The sequence below is a fragment of the Diabrotica undecimpunctata genome, chromosome 4 (assembly GCF_040954645.1).
Source record: "Diabrotica undecimpunctata isolate CICGRU chromosome 4, icDiaUnde3, whole genome shotgun sequence".
In the NCBI taxonomy this organism is placed as follows: domain Eukaryota; kingdom Metazoa; phylum Arthropoda; class Insecta; order Coleoptera; family Chrysomelidae; genus Diabrotica; species Diabrotica undecimpunctata.
The window spans coordinates 113,492,548-113,520,496 of record NC_092806.1 but is presented as its reverse complement, the minus strand read 5'-3'; the positions used below and the strand labels follow the sequence as shown (position 1 = coordinate 113,520,496).

At 32.5% G+C, this 27,949-nt stretch overlaps 2 protein-coding genes across 2 annotated transcripts in view; one reads left to right on the top strand and one right to left on the bottom strand.

The window, feature by feature from the left end:
• The window catches only part of UBL3 (ubiquitin like 3), a 437,881-nt gene extending 434,136 nt beyond the window's left edge, over positions 1–3,745 (bottom strand). The window contains exon 1 of the mRNA XM_072530027.1: positions 3,355–3,745. Coding sequence (XP_072386128.1) covers positions 3,355–3,384 — 30 coding nt within the window. The 5' untranslated portion in view covers positions 3,385–3,745. The remainder of the gene's footprint in view (positions 1–3,354) is intronic.
• A 3,903-nt stretch (positions 3,746–7,648) lies between these two features.
• The window catches only part of LOC140439862 (tetratricopeptide repeat protein 5-like), a 34,461-nt gene continuing 14,160 nt past the window's right edge, over positions 7,649–27,949 (top strand). Inside the window, exons 1-5 of the mRNA XM_072530026.1 lie at positions 7,649–7,816; positions 8,772–9,122; positions 17,233–17,475; positions 20,223–20,276; positions 23,077–23,262. Coding sequence (XP_072386127.1) covers positions 7,742–7,816; positions 8,772–9,122; positions 17,233–17,475; positions 20,223–20,276; positions 23,077–23,262 — 909 coding nt within the window. The 5' untranslated portion in view covers positions 7,649–7,741. The remainder of the gene's footprint in view (positions 7,817–8,771; positions 9,123–17,232; positions 17,476–20,222; positions 20,277–23,076; positions 23,263–27,949) is intronic.

The following is a 27,949-nucleotide window of genomic DNA, read 5'->3' as shown; positions in this document are numbered from 1 at the left end:
AAAGATCACACATCTTAGAGTTGAGAATGATCGTTACATGGTGCAAGTCGTCACTGGCAGGACACACAGTATGGTGAGTAACTTATTTATATTTAGGTAAAAGTTATTCCTTGTGTGCAGCAAAGCTTCAATTGCAGTGCTCTGTGTCTCCTGCTGGGTCTTCCAAAATTTTAATCACTAGTGTAACTCTCCTTTTTTAAGTTCTTAAGTAGTTCCTGGTAGGTCCAATTCGTAAATGTATGGTAATATCAATATTGTTTTCAGAATCACATGAACAATAAGGAATCAAGATGGTGTGTATCAGCAGGAAATCTTCCAGATAAGTCGCTGAGAAGTTGATCAAGAAAAGAAAGGAACAGATTGGGGCGGTAATAATCTTTGAAGAATTGGTAGGAATATTATTGCGATGGGTTTGTCTAGATGCAACTCGGGGTACCTTCACTTCTATATCTGTAAAATGAAACAATGTGACAGCCTTATCAAAAAGAGAATTGTAAGTGTTATTATCTCGACTGTCTGATTTAAAGTCTTTATTACAAATTCAGTCATCTGGTAGGATTGACATAAGTCGAAATTTGGGCTCTGTAACTTCCGAGAAACATTTTATAAGGCCGAATTCAGATAAACACTATAATTTATTGCTAAGTTATTACGGAAAGACAGAATTTATCGTTTATTTAAACGTTTTATTGCTGCAACCGTTTCCGAGAAACAATAATTATTCTAACTTTATGGTAAAGCTATAGCATTGTTTTAGCTATATCTCGGCAAGGAAAAGGGGTACAGGGCCCACCTTGGCGGCATATTGTATTGCTAATTAACAGTTCTTCTTCTTCTGCTAGTGGCTATCCTCTATGGATGTTGGCTACCACAATGGCCCATCGTATTTTATTAGCAACTGTTCGAAATAGGTCTGTGGTGGTCATACCTGTCCACTGTCTCAAATTCTTAAGCCAGGATATTCGGCGGCGTCCTGGTCCTCTATTTCCATATAATTAATTGTTGTTGATTGGTATTTTAACCAATCCCCAAAAGCTCTCCAACATCCCCTAGCTAAAAACACACCTTCGGAAAACCGACATATGTTATTGCTAATTAATTGCTGTTGATTTTTATATTGAACAATCCCCAAAAACTACCCCATTATCCCCTAGTTCAAAACTCATCCCTGGAAAAATCGAGATATCAGTCAAAAACGATGAAACTAGAAAAGTGAACCGGAAGGAATTAATGCTAATTTGTTGTTTAAGTTTTACGCCAAGAAACAATAAAAAAGTATACTTATTGCAGTAACCGTTTCCGAGAAACAATGACTATGAGGATTCAGGACGATAAACACAGATAACACACAAAGAAAACAAATACCATGGTTATCAGCTGGAACATAAACAAGACATTAAGAATAAAAATAAATGGATATAAATTAGAACCAATGACAAAAAGAACTCGCCTGCGATGCAATTTAAATGGGGCTTGGAAACCACTCATTGTAATTAAAACATGAATCTGAAAAGCAAAATCTGTTTTCTAATATGAAGTGTTTTACGGTACAGAAACGTGGGTGATGACAAAAATATTGGAAAAGAAAGCATTTGAATTATGATTTTATCGAAGAATGTTCACACAAGAGTCACGCAATGAACATGAAAGTCCTTCAAAAAATGGGAAAAAAGAAAGAACTACATAAGTAACCTAGTTGTAGAAAGATCGAAGGTAGAAGAGAACCGGGAAGATGACTGAATTCTCGGCTTTGGAATATACGACAGTGAACCAACTAGACATTGGTAGATCAGCGGTAAAGGAGATGAAATAGGCTAATGTAGTTGCCAACGTTCTAATTGGACATGGAGCCCTAAGAAGGGGAATCGTTAATAATAATTAGCAGCGAATATTAAAATTCTCCAAATAATCGGAAAAAAGGAGGAACTAACAAACGTAAGTAAAGAAAAAAGATATCACCTTCTACAACTCATCAATGAAGGAACGATCAAAGGTAGAAAAGAACTGGGAAGACAAGCAAGTTCCTGGCTTAGGAATATACGACGGAGGACCAGCAAAACATCGATAGAGTTGTTTAAATCAATACATGATAAAAAAGGGCTAATGTAGTTGTCAACGTCCTAATCGATAGACAGCCATAAGAAAAATCATTATTAGTAATTAAGAAATAAGTAATATCATTCTAACATAAACAGTGTAAAAACCATTCCATGTACAACCACCCGTCCACCGTTCAATTACTGTCAAAAATTAGACTACTACTACTAGACAATACAAATTTATGGAACATGTAATAATTATAAAATGACATCTGAAATCGTATTTATTTTGCGACGTTTTTCGTTAAAAAAGAAAAATTAAGTACACGTTCGATAAAGTACATAAGTAAATACTTCCTGGTACACTTTTAGTAAATCTATTTTAAAATGTTTATCCTTATCGAAATCGATTTATGTCACAGCTGATACCACAAGCAAATGCATAATTTCATGTAAGTAGGTAATATAGGAAGCGGAAAGTGAAATAAAAATCAGTGATAAGTCAGACATCGATAAACATTTAAAATCTGATTTCAGGTGTATTTTGTATTTCATCGATCTTTTCTATTTCATAATTTTAGGATGGTATTACATTGACTCATTGTAGATGTTGTCCAAGACTGTTATAGTATGTATTTACAATACATATAATATCAATATTTAACAGCCACAGATGTTTACCATAAACAGGCTAATTAATAGTCATTTGTATTCAAATTTTTTTCTTTTGTATTTGTATTCAAATTTGAAAACTAATTTGAAAAAACATAACAGGTTTTTTTTAATATTTATGCTTCTTGTGTTAGAAAATATATACTTACATATTTTTTAAATAGGAATACTTATATCTGTCAGTTACCTACATTAAAAATTTCATTCATGACACAGTTTTTTTGTAATAGAGGTAAAGTTTGTATATTTCTTTCTCAATTAAGTATGTACCTACTTTTCATGTCCTCCTAATTGTGCAGATATTAGAAATATAAATATTTTTGTACATAAATGAATAATACAGAAAAATTAGAATTACTTAATTCGTGACATAAATTGTGTACAAAAGAATTTGAATCAAACAAAACAAACTAAAATAATAATATTTATGTCAAAATATAAGTACATATTAACTAATAATTCACCAGAAACAACACTATTCGTGTGATATCCCAGACAGAACTGCAATAGAAAGTAGTTTGTGTGTTCGCAAGGCGAAGAAATATCATGTATGAAAGACGTTCTGTGGGGTAAAAAACTAGGTCGCCTTTCAATGTCTTCTTGTAATAAAGGGTGCGGTTGTCAATAGCAAAATAAAACTCACCTTATCTGCTGGAATATGCCTGCTCGACATGGTCTCCGAATTCAGTCGATTCAAAATCCCTAGTACTTCTGATATGACTAGAACTAGAAAATGTCACAACACTAACTCCATGACACAAAACGGTGCACCAACACTTTCGGAATGGATGTTAGCTAAACATTTTCATTCATCACTTTTAACAATGGAACACACCTTAACAAAACAAATCAGCACTGTACACAGAAATATCTCAACACAGGGTGCACCCACTTGACTAGAGGGTTGATAAAATAGTGAAAATACAACAATGCAGAGCAAGGCAGGCCAAAGTAGCCTCTCTCGCGGAGCTTGCGCCTTCACCTTCCGTTAGCGACTACTCGGTTGGCTGGTGCTTATTTGTGTTCATTTTTGTCTTAGCTGCCTTCATTCCAATTCTATTTAATAAAAACCGCAGTAACAGAGCGTCCTCTATGGACCTACTCTAAAACTGAAAATATCGATCACGTTAGATTTACAGTTATTTACAGTACCACTAGTAGAAGTTATTTAGAATGAAATAATTGCAAGATTTGATTTTACAACCATAAAAATATATATCATTTTTACTATCACTATTTTAAATATTTTCAAACATCACAAAAACTGACGGAACTAACATATTTACAATATTATAATGTAGATAAATTGGGAAAAATTTATATCATAGAGTTACATTATTGTACCGAGACCTACAGTGTTGCGCAATTTTCTATAAATGATTGAAATACAAGAATTACAATTTTTATGCTTTATATTATTATTAAAATAAGCTGTTGTATGCTTGTGTGGTTCTATTTATATCGCATTTTAGTGAGAACGTAATAAAATTAATTTCACTTTAAATCAAATGCATGAAAATTTCAGAAGTCAAAAGTTGGCGCATATGGATTACATGGATGTCAAAAAATTACATAAGCCTGAAAATATTTAAATGAACAAAATCTAGGTTTGCATATGCATTTCATTTTTGAGACATTTTATTGTTTCTTGTGTTCTTTCTTCGTTATTTGTCTTCCAGTTTTAGCCTACGATTTAAATCATTTTCTACTACATTATTGTATATTTTTGACAGTGAGTTTGAATGTGAACGTTATAACCTTCTATAAGCTTGCGCTTATTGAAGGAGGGGCTGCTCCCTTTTTTTTGGTAGAGCTTTTGAGGGGGGCGAGCAACGTTAGTTGCGAGTCCATTATTTTGGGTTGGTATGCGGTCTTAGATGGTGATGATATAGAAAACGAGCCCTATGAGGGAAAATTTAGATTAGTCAGCTAAGCCATGAGCAGAAGATACCTCCGGGAGTTGCTTCGAGGATATCGTAGTACTCATCAGGAATTTCGTTGCCAGCAAAGTGTAGAAGCTTGGGTGGAGGGAATGGAACTTGTATAAGAGGGAGCCTGGTGAATATGTGCCCTCGACAGTGACAGGGAGTCCTTAAAGTTTGCTTAGCTCTGTTGTCTATCTTGTTGTCCGATCTCTTTGCTAAGAGATCGGATTCTGTCCTTAATTTATGTTATACTCACAATTTGGTGAATTCGTGCTGACGGATAATCTGTACGTTTCCTTATGGATTTTCTGAGAATTTTCCTGTCAGTTGCCATATTGACGTTGGTTTGACGAGGATTTAGTGACGCGTAGGTACACGCCTTGTATTAGATTATAGGCCTAATAAAAGTTTTGTAGGTGTGCCAGAGTTTTATTGGAGGTATTTCTGAGTTTTCCAGACAGCGCTCTCATGAGCCTATCCCTTTTTGTTACCCAGTCTAGGGTGTCTTTGTCAATGTCCCAATTGAGAAGCCTACTAAAATGAACTCCCAAGTAGGACACCGAGTTTCTGTAATCAAAAAAGCTTCTCCTTGGAGGACTCTCTGGTTCCTCCCAGCATCACGTATGTGAGGGGATTTGAATAAGATTAATTGCGTTTTCGTGGGATTGAGTGTAACTCTCCATTTGTTGCAATTCCAGACATTTCTGTTTAACTGGTCCTGTGCTCTATCGGACACAGACGGTTGCCTCAGCATCCCTCTACGCGTTGTAGACTGTGTAAAATATTGGGGCTAAAATTGAGCCCTATGGAACTCCAGCTTGTGGAGTGAATGGTGTTGATAGCGTGTTAGCGACTTTGATACGGATTGTCCGATTGGAGAGATAGGAGTGGATCCTTTTTACGAATGAGGTAGGCAGTCCAATACGGTAAAACTTTTCGATCAGCCCTGTGTGCCAAACCTGATCGAAGGCCTTCTGGACACAGGCACAATAGAATTTATCTCATTCGTTAGTAAGATCTTTTTTACGTTTTCCGTACAAAAAATTGTATGAAACATTTCAAAAAAAAAAATAAATATCAAATTATGGTCAGTTTTGACATTTTGTATACCTAACAGCCACCCTCTCGTTGAGAAGGAACTCTTCCGCTGCAACTGCATAAATATAAAAATGTCTTTTTATCGCACTTAAATACAATAGTCGAACTGATAATTGCAAAAATCCAACATTGTATTTACATGAAATTATATCTATATGAAATTATATTTATATGAAATTATGAAAATATAAATAAATATCGTTTGATAGTAGATATATAAACTAAACAAGATGTTTAAAAATAACAAGTTATATTAAATGTTTAAAAATAATAATTATATTTATATAAAATTATTTTAAAAGGAGAATTATTATAAAAAAATTAAACAAATGATTCAATGCTGCTATTAATCGGTTGACATTTACTTTAATTAAATTTTGACAATCGTTACGAATCGAATGTGTTAGTGACAGTGAGAGACATTCTTTAAAATTTTGACTTCTCATTCAATGTATATATTTTGTTAGTTCATTTTCATGCAGTTTTTAATTTAGACTTGTTTAGAGTAAATATATGATGACTAGAAACAAATTGATCGAAAGTAGTGAAGCGATGTCAAGAACTGCTATTCTACAACGCTATCCGTAACGGCTTTATTTCGTGGCCCTAGTTCGATGACGCTCGCCTCAGCATTTTACTATAGAGAAAAAAAGTAATACAATGCCAGTATAGTATCATCGCTTCAAAAATTTTCGAGTATTTAGAAGTTTTAGTTTTTAACCTGCATACTTTTGAAAATTATTCATTTTTATTTAATTTGGATTGCAAAATGATTTTGCAAAAACCATTAAATTGATTTAATTCAAATTTTGTGAAATGACTAAACATATTAAAAAGTTTTATTTCCCGAAATATAAAGGTTTTGAGTTTGATTTTAGTATGGAAAATAAACTCTTTAACCAAAAAAAAAACCGTTTTTTAGCTATTTTTTTGTGTTTCTATTATTTTTTCAATAATAATGATAATTTTTAAGGTTTAAAACTAGCATTACCTTACCTTATGTAAAATTTTATTACAAACCTTTTATGTCTGATACAAAATTGTTCTAAAATTAATAGTTCTTGAGATATATGCAAAAAAAAAGAGAAAAAATATTGAATTTTTGTCATATTTTGTTCAATAAATAGTTAAGCCCACATTTTACAACAAAAATTATTATTTTTACTGATATTTTGGAGCGATTAATGAAAAAATCTTCGTTTATATATTGGAAAAACATGCGCTAAGAGGGCTGAAATATTGCGGAAAATAAGCATCAAACAGCTCACAATCATAAAAGGCTTTCTTACTAAATATGCACCAGTCAAGGGACACCTGCATATAATAATGATGCTGTATGAAGACTTAACCGTATCCTTTATGATTTTGAGGCACTGGATCGCAGTGCCCATCCACAAGACCCTCTACAAGCTGGTACAGATTTCATGATTCTGGAATGGGTAACGTAATTAAAATCAAGATGTACAATAAAATAAGCCAATTGGCTATAGTACGTCTGAGTTATAAGATACATCTTCCAAAGAAAAAATTAACGTTAGCTTATCCTGTTAAATATAAAAGATAAGAACAAGGCAGATATGAAGTCATTTAAAAAATTACTCTAAAAATTAATTCTAAGCAAAACTAAATACATTCATTTTGACTGTATGACAAAGACGAACTGTAAGTTGCCTCCATTTGGCACAACAACTATTTGATATAAGTTATTTAGCCTATGATTTAATAAATTATTAGTTTAATATATTTTTTCATCTACGGTAGGATAGTCTAAATATATAAATAAACATGCATTTTAAAAATATGTTTTTAAGTTTGAATTTTATAAAATTGCTATAAATTGAATAGACACACGATTATAATCATAATGAAAATCGATTCCACTGTACCTGACATTGACAAATTTCTGTCACCGAACCTAACCTTGTTCAAAAAGAACAACAAAACAAGGAACTGTAAATTGAAATGTACTGAAGTTATTTTATTTTTTTAAAAGTAGTACAACATAAAATGGAGGCCCCAAATAATTGTGTTCCGAAATGTAACTGTGAAAGTGAACATGAAGACGTGGTCCAATTTCTAAATGTATGTATACTTTCTGAATTTTTTGGATATATTTTGAGCAGGTGTTAGAAGGTGTAGGCCATGTATGCAACACACCTACTGAATTTATCTCTTCCTTGACCTTATTAGGAAAGGTTTTCTAAACGATCCTTAATAAAACAATAAATATTAATCAATGTATTTGTAGAATTCATGATTTGTAGAGTTATTTTTACAATGAGAAAAATGGTTTTACATTATAGTGTCTGTTTTATTATTTTCCAGAAAAGTATTTAAAAAGTTCTTGATTGTTTTAACTACATTTTGGACGATTTTCACATTTGGTCCCATTGAAGATAGCTACAAAGGAGCTGTGAATTAAATTCACAAAACAAATTTTTGACGTTTGACTGTGTTGTCATGTCTTTATAATGTATATGTTGTAGGCTTCAATTACAAATAGAGAAGCTTTCAAAAATACATTTTTATTAAATTATTATATGAATTATGCAATTTTTTATTTTTTTATATACAACACGAACGAATAAATACTCGTTTCTTCTCATATTAATTGCAGTTAATTATTACAACTTTTTTTTGGCATTTGCCTTTGATAATAAGCTAATAGATTTGGCAATCCTCAAACCACCAGTTGCCAGATTGTTACAGATGGTCACCAGATGTCTGTGGAAAGTACCTGAATAATATTCTTATTATTTTTTGAAAGAATTTCTTTTTTACTGTTAGTTTGTTAACGTTCTATTGGATTTTTATTAATTATAAATCACATGCTATTTCCCGATTTATTAAAAAAACATGGCAACACAGTCAAGCGCCAACATTTCGTTCTATGAACTTGATTGACAGCTCAATTATAGCTATCTTCAATGGGACCAAATGTGAAAATCGTCCCTACATTTTTATTTGTAACTTAGCAGTGGGATCATGAATCAAATGAACAAAATGAGTTATGACTGAATGAATTTGTTATTTTCAGAATGAAACTGATTCACTATATACATTCAGAGACAGGTACTTTGAGACTCACAACATAGAAGAAGCTATCAAGAAGGAAGAAGAAACAGAAAAAATTCTAGCAGAAAAACTTAAAATATTTAAACAACATGAGCATTTAGTTTCAGATTTGAGTCGAGCCAAATATTGTTTCTTAAAAGGAAAATTACTGAATGTAGTCCCAAACTATAACAAAGAAGCAGAAATTTTATTATCCAAAAGTATTAAGTTAGATCCTAAATTAGTGGATGCTTGGAATGAACTGGGAGAATGCTACTGGAAAAATGATGATTTGAAGAAAAGTATAAATTGCTTTGAAGGGGCTTTAAAAGAGGTTAGTACTTTGTAAGTTTACTGTCATTTGTATACCTCCTAAATAGAAAGCATGCAAACACAAAAAATTATTACATTTTATTGTAATTGAAAGGCAATGAAACTATAATGTTATTGATATTCTCCTGAAGGAGAGAACCAGGCATCTTAACATAAGCAACAGCACACCACAGTCTATTTTGAGATGCTGGCAATAAAGAGCTAATATTTGTTTACCTGATTGTAGATATTAAAATATTCCCAAACTATTTCTAAACTTTCTAAGTATTTATATTTTTTATATTTTTATTGTACACAAAAAATAAAATATTATTTTATTTATTACTTACATATTCTTATTACAAATATAAAACAGAAACAAAGGGGAAACAAATAATTTGGTTAATATTAAATTTAGATTCAATCTTTATAAAAAGTTCAAAAAAATTAAAGTTCTAGTGAGTGGTTGTCAACTTCACACTTTTCTATTTTTTAGAAAGCCACTGTCATTTCCAATATGGGTCACTATGAATGTCTGTCTTTTACCTATTGGTCCTAGGAATCCTTGAGATAACCCTTCAATAAAAGCTTGCTGACTATTTGTTACAGTATTGTCAGTTGTATATGACAAAATGTGAATATCTCTCAGTGGGAACAGATGAAATATGTGACCTAGTCTTGGAAGACGACAAAATCAAAGGCGTGCAATCCTGCAAATATTTGGGGGTCATTTTCAACAAGAAGGGAAATAGCGCAGATGAAATCAGGGAAAGAATAAACAAGGGCAGAGCAGCGACCCGTGCCTTAAACTCTCTTCTCTGGCAAAAAACAATTCGACGAGAAACCAAAAAACACATTTACGGTAGTATAGTTCAAAGTATTACACTTTACGGTTCGGAAGTATGGGACGTCACCAAAGCTAATAAAAACAAACTTATGACGACAGAAATGGATTATCTGAGACGAAGCTGCGGTAGATCGAAACTGGAGAGAGTTAGAAACGAACAAATAAGAAACGAAATGAAAATGGAGAGAAATATCAATGATGACATAGAAAGAAAACAATTAATCTGGTTCGGACATGTTAAAAGAATGCCAGAGTACAGATGGCCTAGGAGAGTACTGGAATGGATCCCTCCTGAAAGAAGAAAGAGAGGACGACCACGGAGAAGTTGGCGCAACGATATTGATGAAGCAATGGCGGCAAGAGACTTAGAGGAGGCAACTGCATATGACAGAAAAAGATGGAAATTGGGGGCGGAGAAGCGGCGACAGCCGTAATAAATCCGTTATTATATATATTGTCAGTCCACATATTTTTAACAGTATGTCCAGCATTGACCCAAGTTTCTTCTAAATAATAGATTTTTCTATTTTTTTCACAGAACTCTGACATTTTATGCAGATATTTGCTACATCATGTAATGATTTCAGATTTCTCCATCAACGTTGAATTCCTGTTGTACTTAGCATAAGTAAATTCCAATGTATGTTACTGCTTGTGCAAAGTTTCACAACTCATTTGGAGAATTACTTCATTAGTTGTTATTGCAGAAAAGAATGAACTGTACATCTTATTTATGAATTATTATGTTCATTAAATTCAATTGGTTTTGACATCATAGATGTGTCTATGGGACCTGAACTTCATGTTAGCATTGTTTTTGACAAACAATCCTGTAAACAGTGGATAACAATACTCCTGTCATACATTCACAATGACTTATTGCCTCCTTGTGAGGCAATGTTATAGATTATTAAACCTGATCACATTTGATCATGACTCATTTCACTTATTATTTGCCGGACTATAACTGGTGTTGAATAATAAATCAAACTTTTTATATATTTTAGTTTATTTATTTCAATGGTAGAAGCATTTAACTACAATACAGTACAAAAATTTATAAAAAGTAAAGATCATGTACAATAAACATCAAAACAATAACAAAGAAACAAGTAAACACTAAAAATTTGTACATTAAAACAGTATATCAAATTGTAAAAGGTAAAAATATCACATATTTACTTAGATAAATTAGACTCTTAAGCTGCCTTTTGAAAACAATATTGTTTAAATAGAATGGATCCAATATGAGGTCATTGCAAGAGCTGAGTGTAGAAATGTTAAATTGAGACGTTATTACAGGTATTATCTATGAGGTAATTTTCATAATTTCTTATATTAATATTAGAGATCTTAGAAACTTCCGCTGAACACTCTAAAGTTTATCAATGTAGACTTGATGAAATGGGGACAAAACAACAGATCAGTATTTAAGACCTGAGTGTACCAGAAAGCAATACAATAATTTGAATAAAATAGGTGAGAGATCATGACTGTTGTGATAACTAAAACTAAGATTACGAAATCCTGTTTCCTTAATTTTAAGAAAATGGCTTCTAAATGTCAACACACAATCCAATAATACACTCAAACATCTAATCTCAGTAACTGAATCCTAGAGTACATCATTAAGAATGTATCTATTAGCTATTAGATTATTTATATGAAAAAATGAAATACAAGAACATTTGGTTGGATTTAAGCTAAAACCATTTTGTTTCGACCATAAACATAGTATTGTAACGTTTTTAAATAAAACGAACGGTTCGAATTTATATAAATATATTTATTTATAAGTTTACAGTTCGATAGTATCTTAACAACTAAACTAGCTCATAACATCGTTACATATAAAATATATACAAAAAGTATTATTCTAGAATAATCTAAAGTAGTCCCACCTCTAATTCGCCTACGTGACGGGTTGTTCTCTCTCGCACTCTATACATCGCGAAGGTTCTTGATGTCTTTTCGAGATGTAACCGTTACATGGGCCATGCCGAAAGCATGTTCGTAACAGTATGTTTATGGTCGATATATTATTTACATCATCTTGCAAGAGATCTCTATACAATTTATCATGTATACAACGAAATAATTTAAGAGCATCAGCAAACAGCAAAAAATGTGAGTTTTTGATAGCCTTGCCAATATCTTTAAAAAACAAATGACCACAATAAGACCCTTGTGGGATACCAGAACAACAATGAAAGTCTTTTAAAATATAATTGTTAATATGAACTTGCTGTGTATGTTCCATCAGAAATCTTTTAATCTAATTAACAATGGGATCACCAATGCCAGATGCATGAAGTTTGTGGACACTGACTTTACTTTATCTTGTCTGTACATGTCATTCATTAAATTTCAACCCAGTATCGGGCTACGTCGGTTCTATCTTTGTTGGTGAGCCACAAATCTTCGAGGGTACATCGATGAGGACAGTTTCTGCATGTAAGAAGATGTTCCATATTCTGTGTTTCTTCACAGACACAGTTCACATCATCTTGGTCTATTTTTCCCCATTTTGCAATGTTTAATTTTATTGGAGCGACCCCTGTTTCTTTCCTATTTATAGTTTTCCACGTTTTAAAGTCTAGGGAGTGGCCGGTCCGTTGAACATGGGGGAGAGGAAAATACTCAGGCGGTTCATCCTGCACTGTTCCAAGGAAGCTATTCCTGGATTTTAGAAACTTTCTTGGTGTTTGCTTAGCTTTGTATATGGCATGCCGCTTGTCTGCAATCTGTTTAATTTTCTCTATGTGTTCTGCAACGCCTCTGCGTGTTGAGGGTTCTGCAAAACCCGCTGCTTTATATAGATTTGAGAGTGACATTGGTTTCATGCACCCCATTACTATCCTGTATGTCTCATTTAGCGCAGTATCAATTTGTTTGGTGTGAGCAGATCTGCCCCAAACAGGGCACGCATATTCAGCAGTTGAGAAACACAGTGCCTATGCCGTTGTTCTTAAAACGCCAGGTCGTGCACCCTATTTACTTCCCATTAGCTTTCTGAGTATGCTGTTCCTAGTTGTTATTTTCCCTCTCGAATGTTGTCTGTAAGTGAGGTACCGGTCCAAAGTTACTCCAGGTTGGTTTGTGTCTTCTAATGTATTACCATTCCACTCAATCTGGAGTTTTCGCTTGGCTTTCTTTGTGTGAAGGTGGAAAGCACAGACTTGGGTTTTAGAGGGATTGGGTCGCAGGGAATTCTGCAGTATGCTGTCATTGTTTTTAAGGCAGTTTCGAGTTTCTCCTCCACTTCTTCAAAACTATTTCCTTGAGCACATATTGCAAGATCGTCAGCATAGAGGAAGTGGTTGGTTTCAGTCGTCGTAGGTTGGTCGTTGTGTATGTTGAAGAGCATTGGTGCTAAAACACTTCCCTGTGGGAGGCCGTTTTTTGAACTCTTCACCTACTTACTTTACCCTTCAGCATAACGAAAAAACGTCTATTTTGCAGTAAGGAATATACGACCTTACCTAGATGGTGGTCATTGAGAGTGTCGTATAATTTGCGGAGCAATGTTTTGTGCCTTACTGTGTCATAGGCTGCTGTCAAATCAACGAAAGCAGCCCCTGTTATAAGTTTTTCTTCAAAGCCCTCTTCAATGTGTTCTGTTAGTGCGAGGACTCGACCGGTGCAAGATTTGCCGGGTCTGAATCCTCCTTGTTGTGGGATGAGGTGCTTGTCGACATTTTTTCTATTCTGGCGAGTATGAGTCTGTATAGTTTGAAAAAGTGACACAACAGCGAAATAGGTCTGAAGCTACTGGGATTTTCTGGGTCCTTTCCTGGTTTTAACAAGGCTATTACTTTAGATTTCCTCCATGATTTTGGAATTTCGCAGGCTTTGCAGCACGTGTTATAAAGTTGCAAGATCCAGTCTTTTGTTCCTTGGGCTAGATACTGTTATATTTTTATTAATCTAATTTATTGTCTTTATTTATTATCAAAGGTTCTATTTATAACACTTACAAATTTATTAAAGTCTTTATTAAAATATTCACTAATTTATCACAATATTTATTTATATTTATTTCCGCATACAACTATATCTCGATCTAAAAACTCGAATTCATGTTCAAAAACTAACTGTTATTCAAAAACTTTCGTCTTTATATATAAAGTACCGTTAATCTAGAATCTCGTCGAAGGATGTCGACCTTCCTGACCCTTGGCGAAAAGACTGGAAGGTCACGCCATACTGGTTTTTTAGCCGAGGGAGACCCGTGGATCTTCTTACTAGAAAATACTCGAATGAATAAGGATATTAGTAATAAATATGTTTACAGTTTTGAGTCATATGATGGGTCATTATCTATCGTAACAATACTTTATTTGTTCACTGCATATATCATCCACACCTGCAGCTTTCCCGTTTTTTAACCTGTTCATACCGTCTTGGAGTTCTTTTAGTGTAAAAGGAGTTCCCAGGTGGTTTGTCTCCGAATCCAATCTTCTTCTAGTGTTTGGGCTCTTGTATTGGTTTGTAGTTCTTCCATTCATAAGGAGTTGAGCAGCAACTTGGTTTGCTGTAACCTTGCAAGGTGGTTTATGTTCTTTTGGATCACCGCTAAGTTTTTTACAAGGTTCCATGCTATTTTGCTACTATGTGTCATGTCCATTTTTTCCAGGGTCTCAATTCACTTTTCCTGTCTGGCTTGACCTAGCTGTTGGAGTAGTACTGCTCCGCAGTCAACCGTTTCTTGGTTAAAAGGTTTAGTGGAATAGAGGGTTTCGTATGTTCTCATTAGTTCTTTGGACTTGCTTGACATCCCGGGAACATATTGTTGTCTACATCCTCTGGGGATAGCTTTTCTAGACACATTTTTGAGTACCTCTACAAATTTTTCGTAGTTCTCTACTTTTGGTTCAAGACGTAGCAGCTCAGAATCTAGCATGTCTGCATACTTTTGCCAGTTTGCCTTTTTGAAGTTAAATCTCCTTCTGAATCGAATAGCTTGTGGTCTGACAATTGGAAAGATATTTATACCAATTTGTCTATGCTGAGTTTTTGGTATGGGGCCATATACTACTTTGGTACATCGGTCTTCGAGCTTATTACTTGAAAAACAGATATCCGGGTTATAACGTTTTTTTCCAAACTTTGCTTTGAAAAGATGGTGGAAGTTTAGGATCATGGATTAACGTGAGGCCACTCATTTCAACCCATACTTCTACTGCGTCTCCATTTGCGTCCATATCTGCATAGCCCCAGAGTAAACTGTGACTGTTAAAGTCTCCCAGTATAAGCTGATTGGGTTGTGATTGGAAGTTAGTTGGGGGTGAAAATATTAAAGGCTGGTTTGGGGGCTTGTACATTTTCCGATCTCAGTGGTTATTATCTCTATAGCGTGTACATTTGTTGTTCCCACAGATGAGGCTATGGTATGAGTTCTTACAAATACCGCGCACTCATGCTTATTGTGTGGTATCTCCGCAATCAGTTTCATACCGGAGACTTTCGGTCTCGCTGCAGTTATGTCTCTGTGGGTTTCCTAGATGCAAAATACTTCAAATTTCGTGTTCTTGCAGAATTCTGATAAGATGTTTTGTTTGGCTGTAGTGATGCCCTCGATATTTATGCTCGCTACTGTCAGTGTAAACAAAAAAAAACAAAAATAATGACAAATACACCGAACATAAGAGAAATAACGTTGAACGACATAAATTTAGAAACAGTAAGCGAATACATTTACCTATTGATGGGACAGATAATGAAAGTTAACAAAAAAATCAAACTGCCGAAATTGCCAGAAGAATAAGGTTAGCACGGGCAGGATTTGGAAAACTGAGTTAGATCTTGAAAAGCACTAAAATAGAACAATATTTGAAAACCAGAATTTACGATCAGTGTATCATCCCTATACTCACGTATGATTCACAGACGTGGGCACTCACCAAGTCTAATATGGATAAATAGTAAAAGCACAAAGAGCGATGGAAAGATCAATGCTCGGGGTGAGACTTATAGACAAAAAAAAAACAAACAAATGGATTAGAAGCAAAACCAAAGTAAAAGACGCAGGAGAACATGCTGCCAAATTAAGATCGAGTTTCGCAGGACACAATGCCCGACTAAAGGATAAAAGATGGAACCACGAAATACAACAATGGAGACTATGGTTAGGAAAGAGAAGCACAGGAAGACCACAAATGAGATGGGCTGATGATAATAAGAAAATCGGAGGACACACCTGGAAGCAAGTGGCGCAAAATAGAAAACACTAGATTGATTTGGGGGGCCTATGTCCAAAGTTGGATTACTTAAGGCTGAAGAAGAAGAAGAAGACCACCAGTGTTGGCTGTAGCAGTGTTAGCAGTGTTTGTGGACAGAAAAGATATGATTAATCTGGTCAAAGGCCTTTGAGAAATCAGTGTAAATGCTATCGACCTGAATTTTATTCTCAAATGCACCCAACAAGTATTCTTGGTAATTGACAAGGTTTGTTACTGTTGACTTTCCGTTATAAAATCCATGTTGTTCATATATAATTATCTTTCTGCAATATCAAGTGTGATACAGGGCCATCTAAAAATATTGCATATGTTTCCATCTAAATATCCTTGATATTATATTATTTCCCTTGTTGTGTGCTGTTTGTAATTCTAAAATGATTTAAGTATCTCACTGTAAGTAATGTTTTGCAGCAGTAAGTGTGCACAAAAAAAATGGTACCCATCAATCTCTTTGATATCAACTATTCTCAGTTGTCCATCTTAGTTGTACTTAATTTTCTCAAACATCTTTTTTAAAAATAGATGTCTAGAAAATAAAAAATAATTCAAGGAATACGTGTTTATTGATCCACATACTAAATGCACAAAAGTTGTTTTGTTTAGTCCCTATTGAAAAGCATGATTATAATATTCCTTTTAGAATTACTTATACCACTTTGAATCTAATCTAATAAAAGGCTAGGACGACATGTCACATGGAAACGCAGGTTTTCTGGTACAATAACTCTTAGCGCCACCTAGGAAAAAAATCTAATCTACCAACTGATATTTCAACCTTAATCAATCCGTCATTGTTCAATATTTACGCACCACAAATAAAAAACAAAAATATTGTTTATTAGAAAGCTTTGAAAGAAAGAACAAAGAATCGATTCAACTTTTTTCTTACCCAATTGGAGTATTTTCCTTTGGTTTTTGTAAATTTTTAGTTATTGAATATTGACATATTATTTAATTCTAAGGCAGTATGAAGTTTGCCGGGTCAGCTAGTCTATTATATTTTTATATTCATAACTATTCCTTAACCTTTGTTTTTGTTTTAGAAAAAGAATAAAATTTCATTAAGAAGTCTCTCAATGCTTGTCAGGCAAGAGCCAGTGAAAACAAGGGAGGAAAAGGTAAAAAATATTGAAAAAGGTTTAACCTATGCACGAGAAGCTGTTCAATTGGATCCTCAGGATGGTTTATCATGGACTGTGCTGGGTAATGCTTACCTCTCTTCCTTTTTTGGAATCCAACAGAATCCCAAGATTCTAAAGCAATGTTTAAGTGCTTACAGTCAAGCGGTAAGTAGTCATAATTTACATTAGCTAAATAATATTATTTATCATAATTATTTATTGCTAAAAATATATATAAAACGGAATATACCAGATGATTAGCATTGTTCTTAACATGTTTAAATTTAATATTGTTTTAAACCAAATAATTCAATGTGAATTTGATTATGTTGAAAGGATGCATTTAATAATCAAATTGTTTTTTTGCTGTATAATATTAAACAATAGATATTTTACTAGCCATAAATGAGATATGGCACATGTTATCCTATGTGTGTACAGGGTGACCCAAAAGTGCTAGACATTATTTGGATTAGGTCGGCCAAACTTTTATCCATAAGGGGCTACTTATTCTGTAAAATATAGTTTGTGGGCGACTATGAATATGGACAAATAATTTTAGGACTTTTCAAATTTTTCATAAATAATTACTAAATAATTAACAAGAATTTTAATTTCAAAATATTATGACAAACAAAGAAAATAAAAAACTATATATTTCTATTTTATAAACCACAATGATATTTATTAAATTAAAAAATTGCAATGTAAAGAAATAAATACACAAACAAGTTTTTTAGCAAAAAAACAAAAAAAGAATAATAGTTATTTTGAATACAAATGAATTTTTAATTAGATGAAACCTGACATTGCATAACTGGAGCAATTTTTTCAAAATTTGGATTATATGAACCCAATTCTCAAACAATTATACACACACACCAGCAAATTTAAAGGAATAGGTTATTAACGTAATGTATTTCTTTATATCTCTATTTTATAGACTATATCTAGATAGCTTTGAATGCTCCTCGCCACAATGTCAAAACGTCAAATTAATTTGATTATTTGTGTTTAAAGTCATATTATCTGTTGATAACAAGTACAAACTTGTATTTAATTGATAATTTAGTTGTTTGAGTTTGTTGGAAGTGACTTTTCTTTTCATTTCTTTTAATCAGTGGTTTTCTTATTGCAAATAGCAAATAAAGATTCGTAGCTTAATACCGATTGATATTGCTAGGGCCGTAACAATGGTTGAAAATGGTCGAACACCGTTGTGTAAGTTGTTGGAGACAAAACGGGCTTATATAAGAAGAAGGGGGCAAGGGAGAAAACGTCTAACCACGGCTGTAAATGATGGATTTATAACGTTGCAAGCATTATGCAATAGACTTCATATATCTGTTCAAACTAAAAAGCTGCTGCAAAATAGAACTACCATAAGTGAGCGCACAGTAAGAAGGAGACTTAAAGAAGCCGGTCTTATGTGCCAATAAAAGCTCCCAGACTCCAGTAACACGATCGTGTAGCGCAACTACAATTTGGTCGAAAATATGAAAATTGAAATGATAACCAGTTGAGTTAAATTCTCTTTACGAACTAGATCCGTTTCTGTGTAAATTGCGTCGACGGTAGAGAAATATTGTATCGACGTCAAGGAGAACAAAATGCACCTTTCAGTTTTACTACGACCATACCTTTTGGTGGTTGTTCAATTATGGTGTGGGGTGGTATATTTTTGGAGGCACGAAAAGAGTTGGTGATTGATGGTCAAGCATTAACAGCAGACAGGTAAATAAGAGATATTCTCCAAGACCCTGTTTTAATGCAGGATAATGTGCGCTCACACGCCACAAGCTGTGTAAGCGTATTCTTATTACAAGTGGGTATAACAACAATGAATTGGCCAGCGTGTTCCCCAGACTTAAACCCGATTGAACATGTGTGGGACATGCTAGGCAGAAAACCTTAGGGCATAGGTTCCTGCTATTCAAAACATAGAGGAAGTAAGGATTGCTTTGATTGAGGAATGGGAGAGACTACCTCAACAACTGATCGATAGACTTATCAGAAGTATGATAATACAAATGACTGTAGTTGTAACGGCTCGTGGGGGGAAACGCACACTATTAAAGCCAAAAAATGGATAACAAATTCATTTAAGTTCACAGTGTATAAGAAAGTTATTGTGTTTAAAATCCGTATTTTGTTTGAGTATGACATCTTTGTGTTTTATTTGTTTTTAAACAGCTTTCACATTGTACTACCATTGTAATATAAATTCAAAATACTTCACTACAGTTCGTATTATGAGATTATGTAAACAGTATTAACAATATGTAGACTGGAGAGAAAATATTGTTGAGTTCTTATTTGGTTTTTGTGAGTACTATTTCTCTTTCCACTTTCACTGATTTATCAGTTAGCAATATGTGCAGCTATTTAATTTTTTTATTTTTAAGTCTTGCATCTGAAAACAATTCCACTATATTTTCTCATGTCAACTCTCTGGCTATTTTTAATTCTACTTTCAGTTTCAAATTAGATGTTTATATTTATTTTTTTTATACAAGTCTATGATTACTACCCACAGAAAATCGATTTATTACTGTCATATCTATAACTATAGATTTGTTTGTTGACAAGATGTAATTGATCGTTTTTGGTGTTAGCATCGGGATTTATCAATGTCCACTTTCGTCAAAAATTTCGTTGTTAAAAAATTCATCCACCTTAAAAAAAGGTAGTTTCTCTTCTAAGTAGTTCATCAGTAATCTGTCATTTTTTAATTTTGGCGGGATACATACAATCGTTGACATGATAGCCTTTAAAGTGGGGATCCTGATCTCTACAGAAAAGTATAAGCAAATCTCGGGTAATATTGTGATTCCATTGCATTGGTAGTGTGTTACCATTAATTTATAACTTATTTAACTGTTCTTGCACTAATTAATACTTTCTTCATTTAGGAAAAAGATTTTGTAGCGAAAAGCACTCCAGACCTCCATTACAACAAAGGAGTGGTAAGTAAATATTTGCTTAATAAGTAATTTTTTCCTAAAAGCCAATTTGTTAAAGATTTTTAATTAAAGAGGGCAATCTATTCTTACATTCTTACATTCTATACTACTCTTAAATAAAGACCCAAATCCCCATAAGCCCTATAATGGGGCTTTTTTGTATTCCTTCTAACTCAAAAATGAATTTAAAAATAGTTATTTAACACTTGTATAATTTTATGGGATCTACCTTAGCTTCTCAACATACCAAACAACCAATCACATATTCCAGTACTCTTTCCTTATACAAATATGCAATTACACATCAAGCGATGTATTCGCGATGTATATTATTCTCTTTAGTACTAATGATTGTAAAAACTATCCAGTTATTCAAATAAAAACCAGTTCCTATATGCTGATGACCTGGATGGCCTGGCCATCGCTGTGTAAAGAAAGTGGAAAACAAACTTAAGCAGCTTGATCAAATTCCTATTTCCAAGTTAATATTTAATGATATGAATTGCCATAATATTACATATAGTAGTACAAAAACAGATAAGTGGGTGAGATTTCTTCCAGATTTAAAAGACAACCAAAATTAAATATTAATGAACATTGGTAAACATACCCATTTCAGTGCCAATAACATCTTTGCTATTGATACATAATTATGTGATCCTTCCTTAACAACATCTTTCACTTGGAATAGTCTTGATTAGGTATACAATAACGACCACTCTTCCCTCATAATTGAAACCGAGCGGGATCAACCAAATATTTCTATTTACCAGAAATGGAACTTAAATTTTACAAACTGTAATCTATACTATACCGAGGTTTCATTAATAGTACTTTGTTCTATAAAACTGCAATGATTTAAGTATTCACTGTTTCAATTAAATACAAAAAGCCCTGAGTTAACAGTGAAGAAAACAAAACCTTGCGAACGAAAACCTGTACCATAGTGGAGCCAGGAATAGACGTGCACATTATAACAAGAACCAGAGCGAGAACCATGGAAATCCTAACACAACTAGTAGCCGCAGCAGAATGAATGGGATTACATATAAATAAAAATAAAACCAAATTCATGCCAACACAAATACGAGAGCTGGAAATCTTGACGCAGAGCTAATCGTCCATGACCAAAACTTCGAAGCGGTCTAAGAGTTCATATATCTAGTTAACATCGGTTAACCCCAATAATAACACATAAGGGGAAATAAAAAGGCGTCTAAAATGGTACCAAATACTTACCTAACACATTTCTGTCTCAAAAAACTTGTATAAGACTATATAGAGCACTGATAATCTTTATTCTCACATATAGATCAGAGGCATGGACCTTAAGCAAAACATATGAAATCTCTCTATTGATTTTTGAAAGAAGGCCAACGACCTACTGTCATTAATATATTTAAATTTACCATGATTTTCATGCAAGAAAAGGGTTTGTACATCTGTTTACGTAGCTAGTTTCAACTTCTTTTAACGTTTTTTTACTGATGATGGTCCGACTGGACTTTCGAAAATTTTCAACCGAAAACGTTCTGAAGATTTGTACTCCTTTTGGATAAATTTTTAAATTATTCTTAATAAATATACCATTATACACAAGAAGTTCTTACTTCTATGTAAGATTTTTTTACTTTTATATTTCTCAATATAATTGAGGATTTAGCAAGGATATTGAGCCCAAAATAATACCTGTTGACCGTACAAATTCTGCGGTTTATCTCTGCGGTAGTGATATTTTCAGCATTGACGAGCGCTTCCAGTTATACAAATTCGTTAACTGTTTCGATGATGTCGTCTTCTATAACAAGTGGCCGTAGGATTTGTGGTTGTTTTTGTATTATTCACCCGATTCTTTTAGTGCTACATATGACTCCCGTACAGAGTTTTCTGTTCTCTCAACAATATTGATGTCATCAGCATAGGCAAAAATTTGCACCGATTTGTTGTATATTCAATCTGTGGTTGTGATTTGTGACATGCGTATTACTTTTTCCAGAACCAGACTGAACATTATACAGAACAGAGGCTCTCTCATGTATACTGTTTTAAAAGGTTCAGACAGTTGTTGATCTGGTTGATAATACTAAAAGAAGAATATACCAACATTAATACATTAATAGAATAGAGACACATCATCTATATACACATAACATATAATACATAAACATACAACACATAGACACACAACAAATAAGAATTTGAGATGCCGAGGTGCAACATTAACCTCAGAATTTTCAACTCAAAACGTTTTATCTTTATCTGCATCGAGGCCGGTTAGTCGTCTGTCAAATTTGGTCAAAATAATAACATGTGCCAAAACAAATATAAAATGTAATATTTATTACAATAAATTGTGGCTTAATCCTATATAAATATAATATTTAATTTAGACATTTAAATTCCTTAAGGGGACACAAAAATCTATTACAATTTATGAAATTGTAATCATATTATTATATTGTCATTTATATGTTGTATATTTTTCGTAATTTACATAATTTAATACACAATAACTTTTTGTAAAATATTAATTACCTTTTATGGTTGATGCGTCAGTTCTTAATAAATTCAGTTTGTTTAATCTTAAATTGTAAATTTATAAAGTTTCTGTGGATTTATTATGGGAAAACGTTATTGGAGGCTTCAGTTGTGCTTAATTTTGTCTTTCAATTTGTGAATTTGTTATTCAAAGTGTGAATTTTTACATAGAAATTTTATTTGCGCAGAACATTCAGTTTTGTTATGTTATTGTAATTTATGTCATGCATGGTTTCCTACAGTAAAAATACAAAATTTCTTGTAGACTTTGAAATACGAAGAAGAGTTCAAAATGGCTCTAGAATCTTTCAATGAAGCATCAATGTATAATCCCACCTGGGATCCTCCCAAAGTGAAAGAAAAACAGTTAGTCCAATATTTAAATGATATTAAGGAGTTTGTGTCAACGTCTGGGAAAATGAAGGCGAAAAGGTTACAACAAATATTGCAGGTAATTTTTTAGACTAGTCTACTAATAGAATCTTTATTTTTATATAACGTTAGGATATCTAACTATACACTCGAAAACTGCAGCCAGATGCTGATATTTATTTGATTACAATTAAATACAGATGGTGTCCAACATAAACCCTTAAATTTGGCTTTATTTTGTCCCCTTCGAGCTCTTGCTGTAGTGGATATCCTTGCTTATAGTCATATAAAATGTTTGAGGCACACTCGAAATACAATTAGATTGGTTCACAAATATCTGGTATAAACACGTTGACTGCGGCTACAAATTTTAAAAATTTTTCCTACACGCTACAAATTTTTTGGTTAAGTACCTCATTGGGTTGATCTATTCTATGTTAAAGTAAGATATTTAGATGCTTGTTTTGTTTCTTCTTTGATTTGTGGAAATGACCACAAATGACCAGGGGCACAATTTTTTGGAGCTTTACAGCACCTCACCTATCTCCCTTATCACTGAGACTAAAAAAAAAATCATTTGATGATTATTTACGCATCTGCTCTTATTGATAATGTCTCTCTGTATAAAATACATAGGCTACCGTAGAAAAAACGACAAATATTATTTAACCTACATGTACGATATTTATTTGTTTTTGTGTGCAAATGCAGGGGACACTGCAATAATTTTTGTACCTCACTATAGGACCTGCATATCACGGCGTTTTTTTTTAATAGGAGTGGATCCATACAGCCAAGAACACTGTTACTAATTGTAATATATTGATTAGGCTGAATAGTACTGCCAGATATTTGTAGAGTGGTTATTGTATTATTATTATTAGTATATTTTGTAAATATACAATTGTCTACCCAGGATTAATGTTAGAGGTAATGGATTTTGACAAGAGCTATGAGTCATGCCGATGCAGTACACAAGTTTACCTGTTATTTACAAGGTCATAGCTCTTGTCAAAATCCATTACCTATATATCTCTACTAATTATTATGGTTGTTTAACCGATTCAATCAGGGTAGACAGGCAAATACAGCTTCATGGGATTATTTTGCATTATGGATTTATTATAATTTTTTTTGAACTTTTATCCTTTATGTTTATTATGTTATTTTTTTTCATTTTCTTTATTTTTGAAGTTATACTTCTATACGCGCGCTCCACGTTGGAAATTTGTACGGGAGTGAATCGGTGAAATCATTACATATGTAAGATAATGAGTAAGAGAGAGACAGAAGATATATTTTCTCTCTCTTCCCCTCTCGAGAATAAAAATGTTTCTTTTGTATATATATTTAATATTACATATATATATATATATATATATATATATATATATATATATATATATATATATATATATATATATATATATATGTATATATATATATATATATTATATATATATATATATATATATATATATTTTATATATATATATATTTTATATATATATATATTTTATATATATATATATATATATATATAATATAATATAATAATAATAATATAATATATATAATATTTATTAATATTATTATTTATGTGATATGTTTTGTATTATTTATTAAATGTTCATAATTATTTTAGACTTTTGTATTTCAAAATAATAATCTCAATAAATCACTGTATGACTGAGAACTGTCAATTTTGAAATACGCTTGTGTCATGTCTAATTGGCAAATATTTTACGTGTTTGGTTCATACGCTAGTGTATGTGAGTTCGAATCCCAATATGAATTTTTTTTTTATTTTTGAAATATTTAAAAACCCCACGTTAATTTTATTAAATATATGTAATATACGCAAAAATGCTAAATTTTAAAATAAAATGAAAATTTACGTTAGGCATGTTAAATTATAAATTAAAACGTAAATATCTCAAGAAAGTTCAAATGTGTACTTATATACACAACAAACAACAATTAAATACTTATTGTATTTATCAATGTCAGATAAATTGACAGTTGTATCACCAAACAATATTTTTTTTATTAATATTGTTATCATGGTAAATTAAACATATGTGTAAGTAAGTTACGTATATTGTCATTTTTAAATACTTATGAATATTTTATTTTAATTAAATTTGTATTAATATTATTATCATGGTAAATTAAACAAAAAATACTCTAACCCGCTCCAAAAAAAAATTTGTTTTGAAAAAATTATTGTTTTATTGTTGGAAACGAAAAATTCAATAATAAGGTAGGATTAAAAATGATACTTTTGTTTATCTATGTAAAAATAACGATTTTACAAATTTTTAATGGAGTTTAGAATAACAATTTTACAACAGTTTTTGAAGTTATATGCGTATATTAAACATATGCGTAAGTAAGTTATGTACATTGTCATTTTTAAATACTTATGACTATTGCATTTTAATTTGTATTGTATTATTATATTGAATTATGTTGAAGTGTATTGTATTGTATTTTTATATTAATAACAAAATAAACAATCAATTTTACTGCAGAGTATGTGTAAAAAAATTGTTTTGCATTCAACTCCTTTCATACATATATGAAAATAAAAATATACATTTTCATCAAAATATTATTATATTTTGATGAAATCCTCCTATTACAAGTCAAATGTTGTTTATATACAGCAAACGATGCACCATATACCTGTATACCTAATTCTTGTTCTCTTTCTGCTCTCTCTTACCTATAGCATTACATATGTAATGATTGTGCAGATTGACTCCCATAAAAAATTGTAACGGCGAACGCGTGTATAGAAGTATAACTTCTACCGGCAGTCCCACTGGACTGCCACACCCGTTTTTTTTTTCATTACCTTTAATCCAGATTTATGCGACAGCATTCCCTTGGCAGATTTAATCCAGTTTCATGATTCCATACAGCTATAACTGGCCTTAGAGTATTTCTTTGACCTTTGCTAACTTTAACTAATATTCTCCCTTTCCTATCAGAAACTAGTTTTGGACGACTCGGGCATTTACCATTTTTATCTAAGATACTTTATGTTCCTCACAATGCTTAATTATTTTCCATAATGTAGTTTTATAAGTATTAATGTAGTTTTTTAGAAATACTAATTTCTAATTTTTGTACAGATACCAGGCATCACTGTATTGAAGTAATACAGCGATTTACTCAATTTGACAAGAAATTAATTGTAGAATACAGTTTGACGTTTGTTGGAGTGTCCGGTTGTATTGTTTTAGTAGCCAAATTGTCTTATCTTGTACATTGTGTGTACATTTGTGTGTAATGATCTTTTAATAAAAAAAAGTCACTGCAGGAAAATTCCCAGTGGTTGGCCGTATACCATTAATTAAACTTCTGACAGCTTGACACTTGCTCATATTTCATTTTCTGGATTTAGGTATCAGTTAGCTGTTACTGCTTTGGTCAGACACACTAGTTGTCGCCATTTTTGAGCGAAAGCTTTAAAATATTCCATTTTAGTTAAATCACTAATCATGGATAATATATCATTTTTAAATTTTATCCCTCCAGTATACGCGCGGATTACATACGTAATCCATTGAATTTTATAATATTGCTATTCGGACTATACTGTATATAAAGTTGCCTATCTCCTTATACTTTCAGGGCATAGCATAAGAAACTGTTTTAGTATGCGACTGTTGCTTGATGTGTGTAGGTGTAAGAAATAGGTGTTCTGTTACCATTGTAATCCACGCGTGTACTTACGTGACCCTAAACTTAAAATTATATTTTGTATTCGGCGGTTAAGGTAAGTTTTGACCGACGTCGAAAAGATTTGGGACTTACTGGTATACTCTTTTTTGCAGGTGTTCTAAAATCTGGAAGACTTAATGTTTTGCAAATGTGGGATAATAAAAAAGGTACTGGTGTTGAAGCTATTTACTTGACAGTGTCTTTAAATCGTTTTCGATTTCTACTGAGATGTTTGAGGTTTGACGACTTTAATTCTAAACAACAAAGGAAAGAGCTGGATAAACTTGCCCCTATACGAGACATTTTTGGACTTTTTAGTGAAAATTTTCAAAAAAATTTAACATTGACAGAATATTTAACAGTTTTCGAGAAATTACTTGCTTTTAGGGGAAAATGTCAATTCCGTTAATACATCCCCAGTAAACCATCTAAATATGGTATAAAAATATTTGCGTTAGTAGATAGCAAATATGCATATACTTATAATATGGAGATTTACTGTGGAACACAACCAATTGGACCTTTTAAAATTGATTAGAGTAGCGCAGAGGTTGTTAAAAAAATGGTTAAACCCATAGAAGGAACGGGCAGAAATGTAACCATGGATAAATGATGTACCAGTATACCTTTGGCCACGGACTTGCTTCAAAAGCGAATAACTATTGTTGGTACAATTCGTAAAAATAAGAGGGAGCTACCACATGAATCTATAACGTCTAAAAACAGAGACATACATTCTTCACTATTCGGATTCCTCCAAGAAAAATGTACCTTGGTAACGTACGTTCCAAAAAAAGTAAGGTCTTATTAGCTGTTTCAACCATGCACAATGATGACAGTATTGATCCTGAAACAGAAAACAAGAACAAACCCGAAATAAATAACGGATTACAACAAAACAAAATTCGGTGTGGATCTGGTTGACCAGTTGTGTGCACAATATGATGTTTCTCAAAACTCTCTTTGATTTATTAAATATATCAGGAATTAATGCATTTTCCCTGTATAAGGCTAATAATGTCACTGCTTCACTC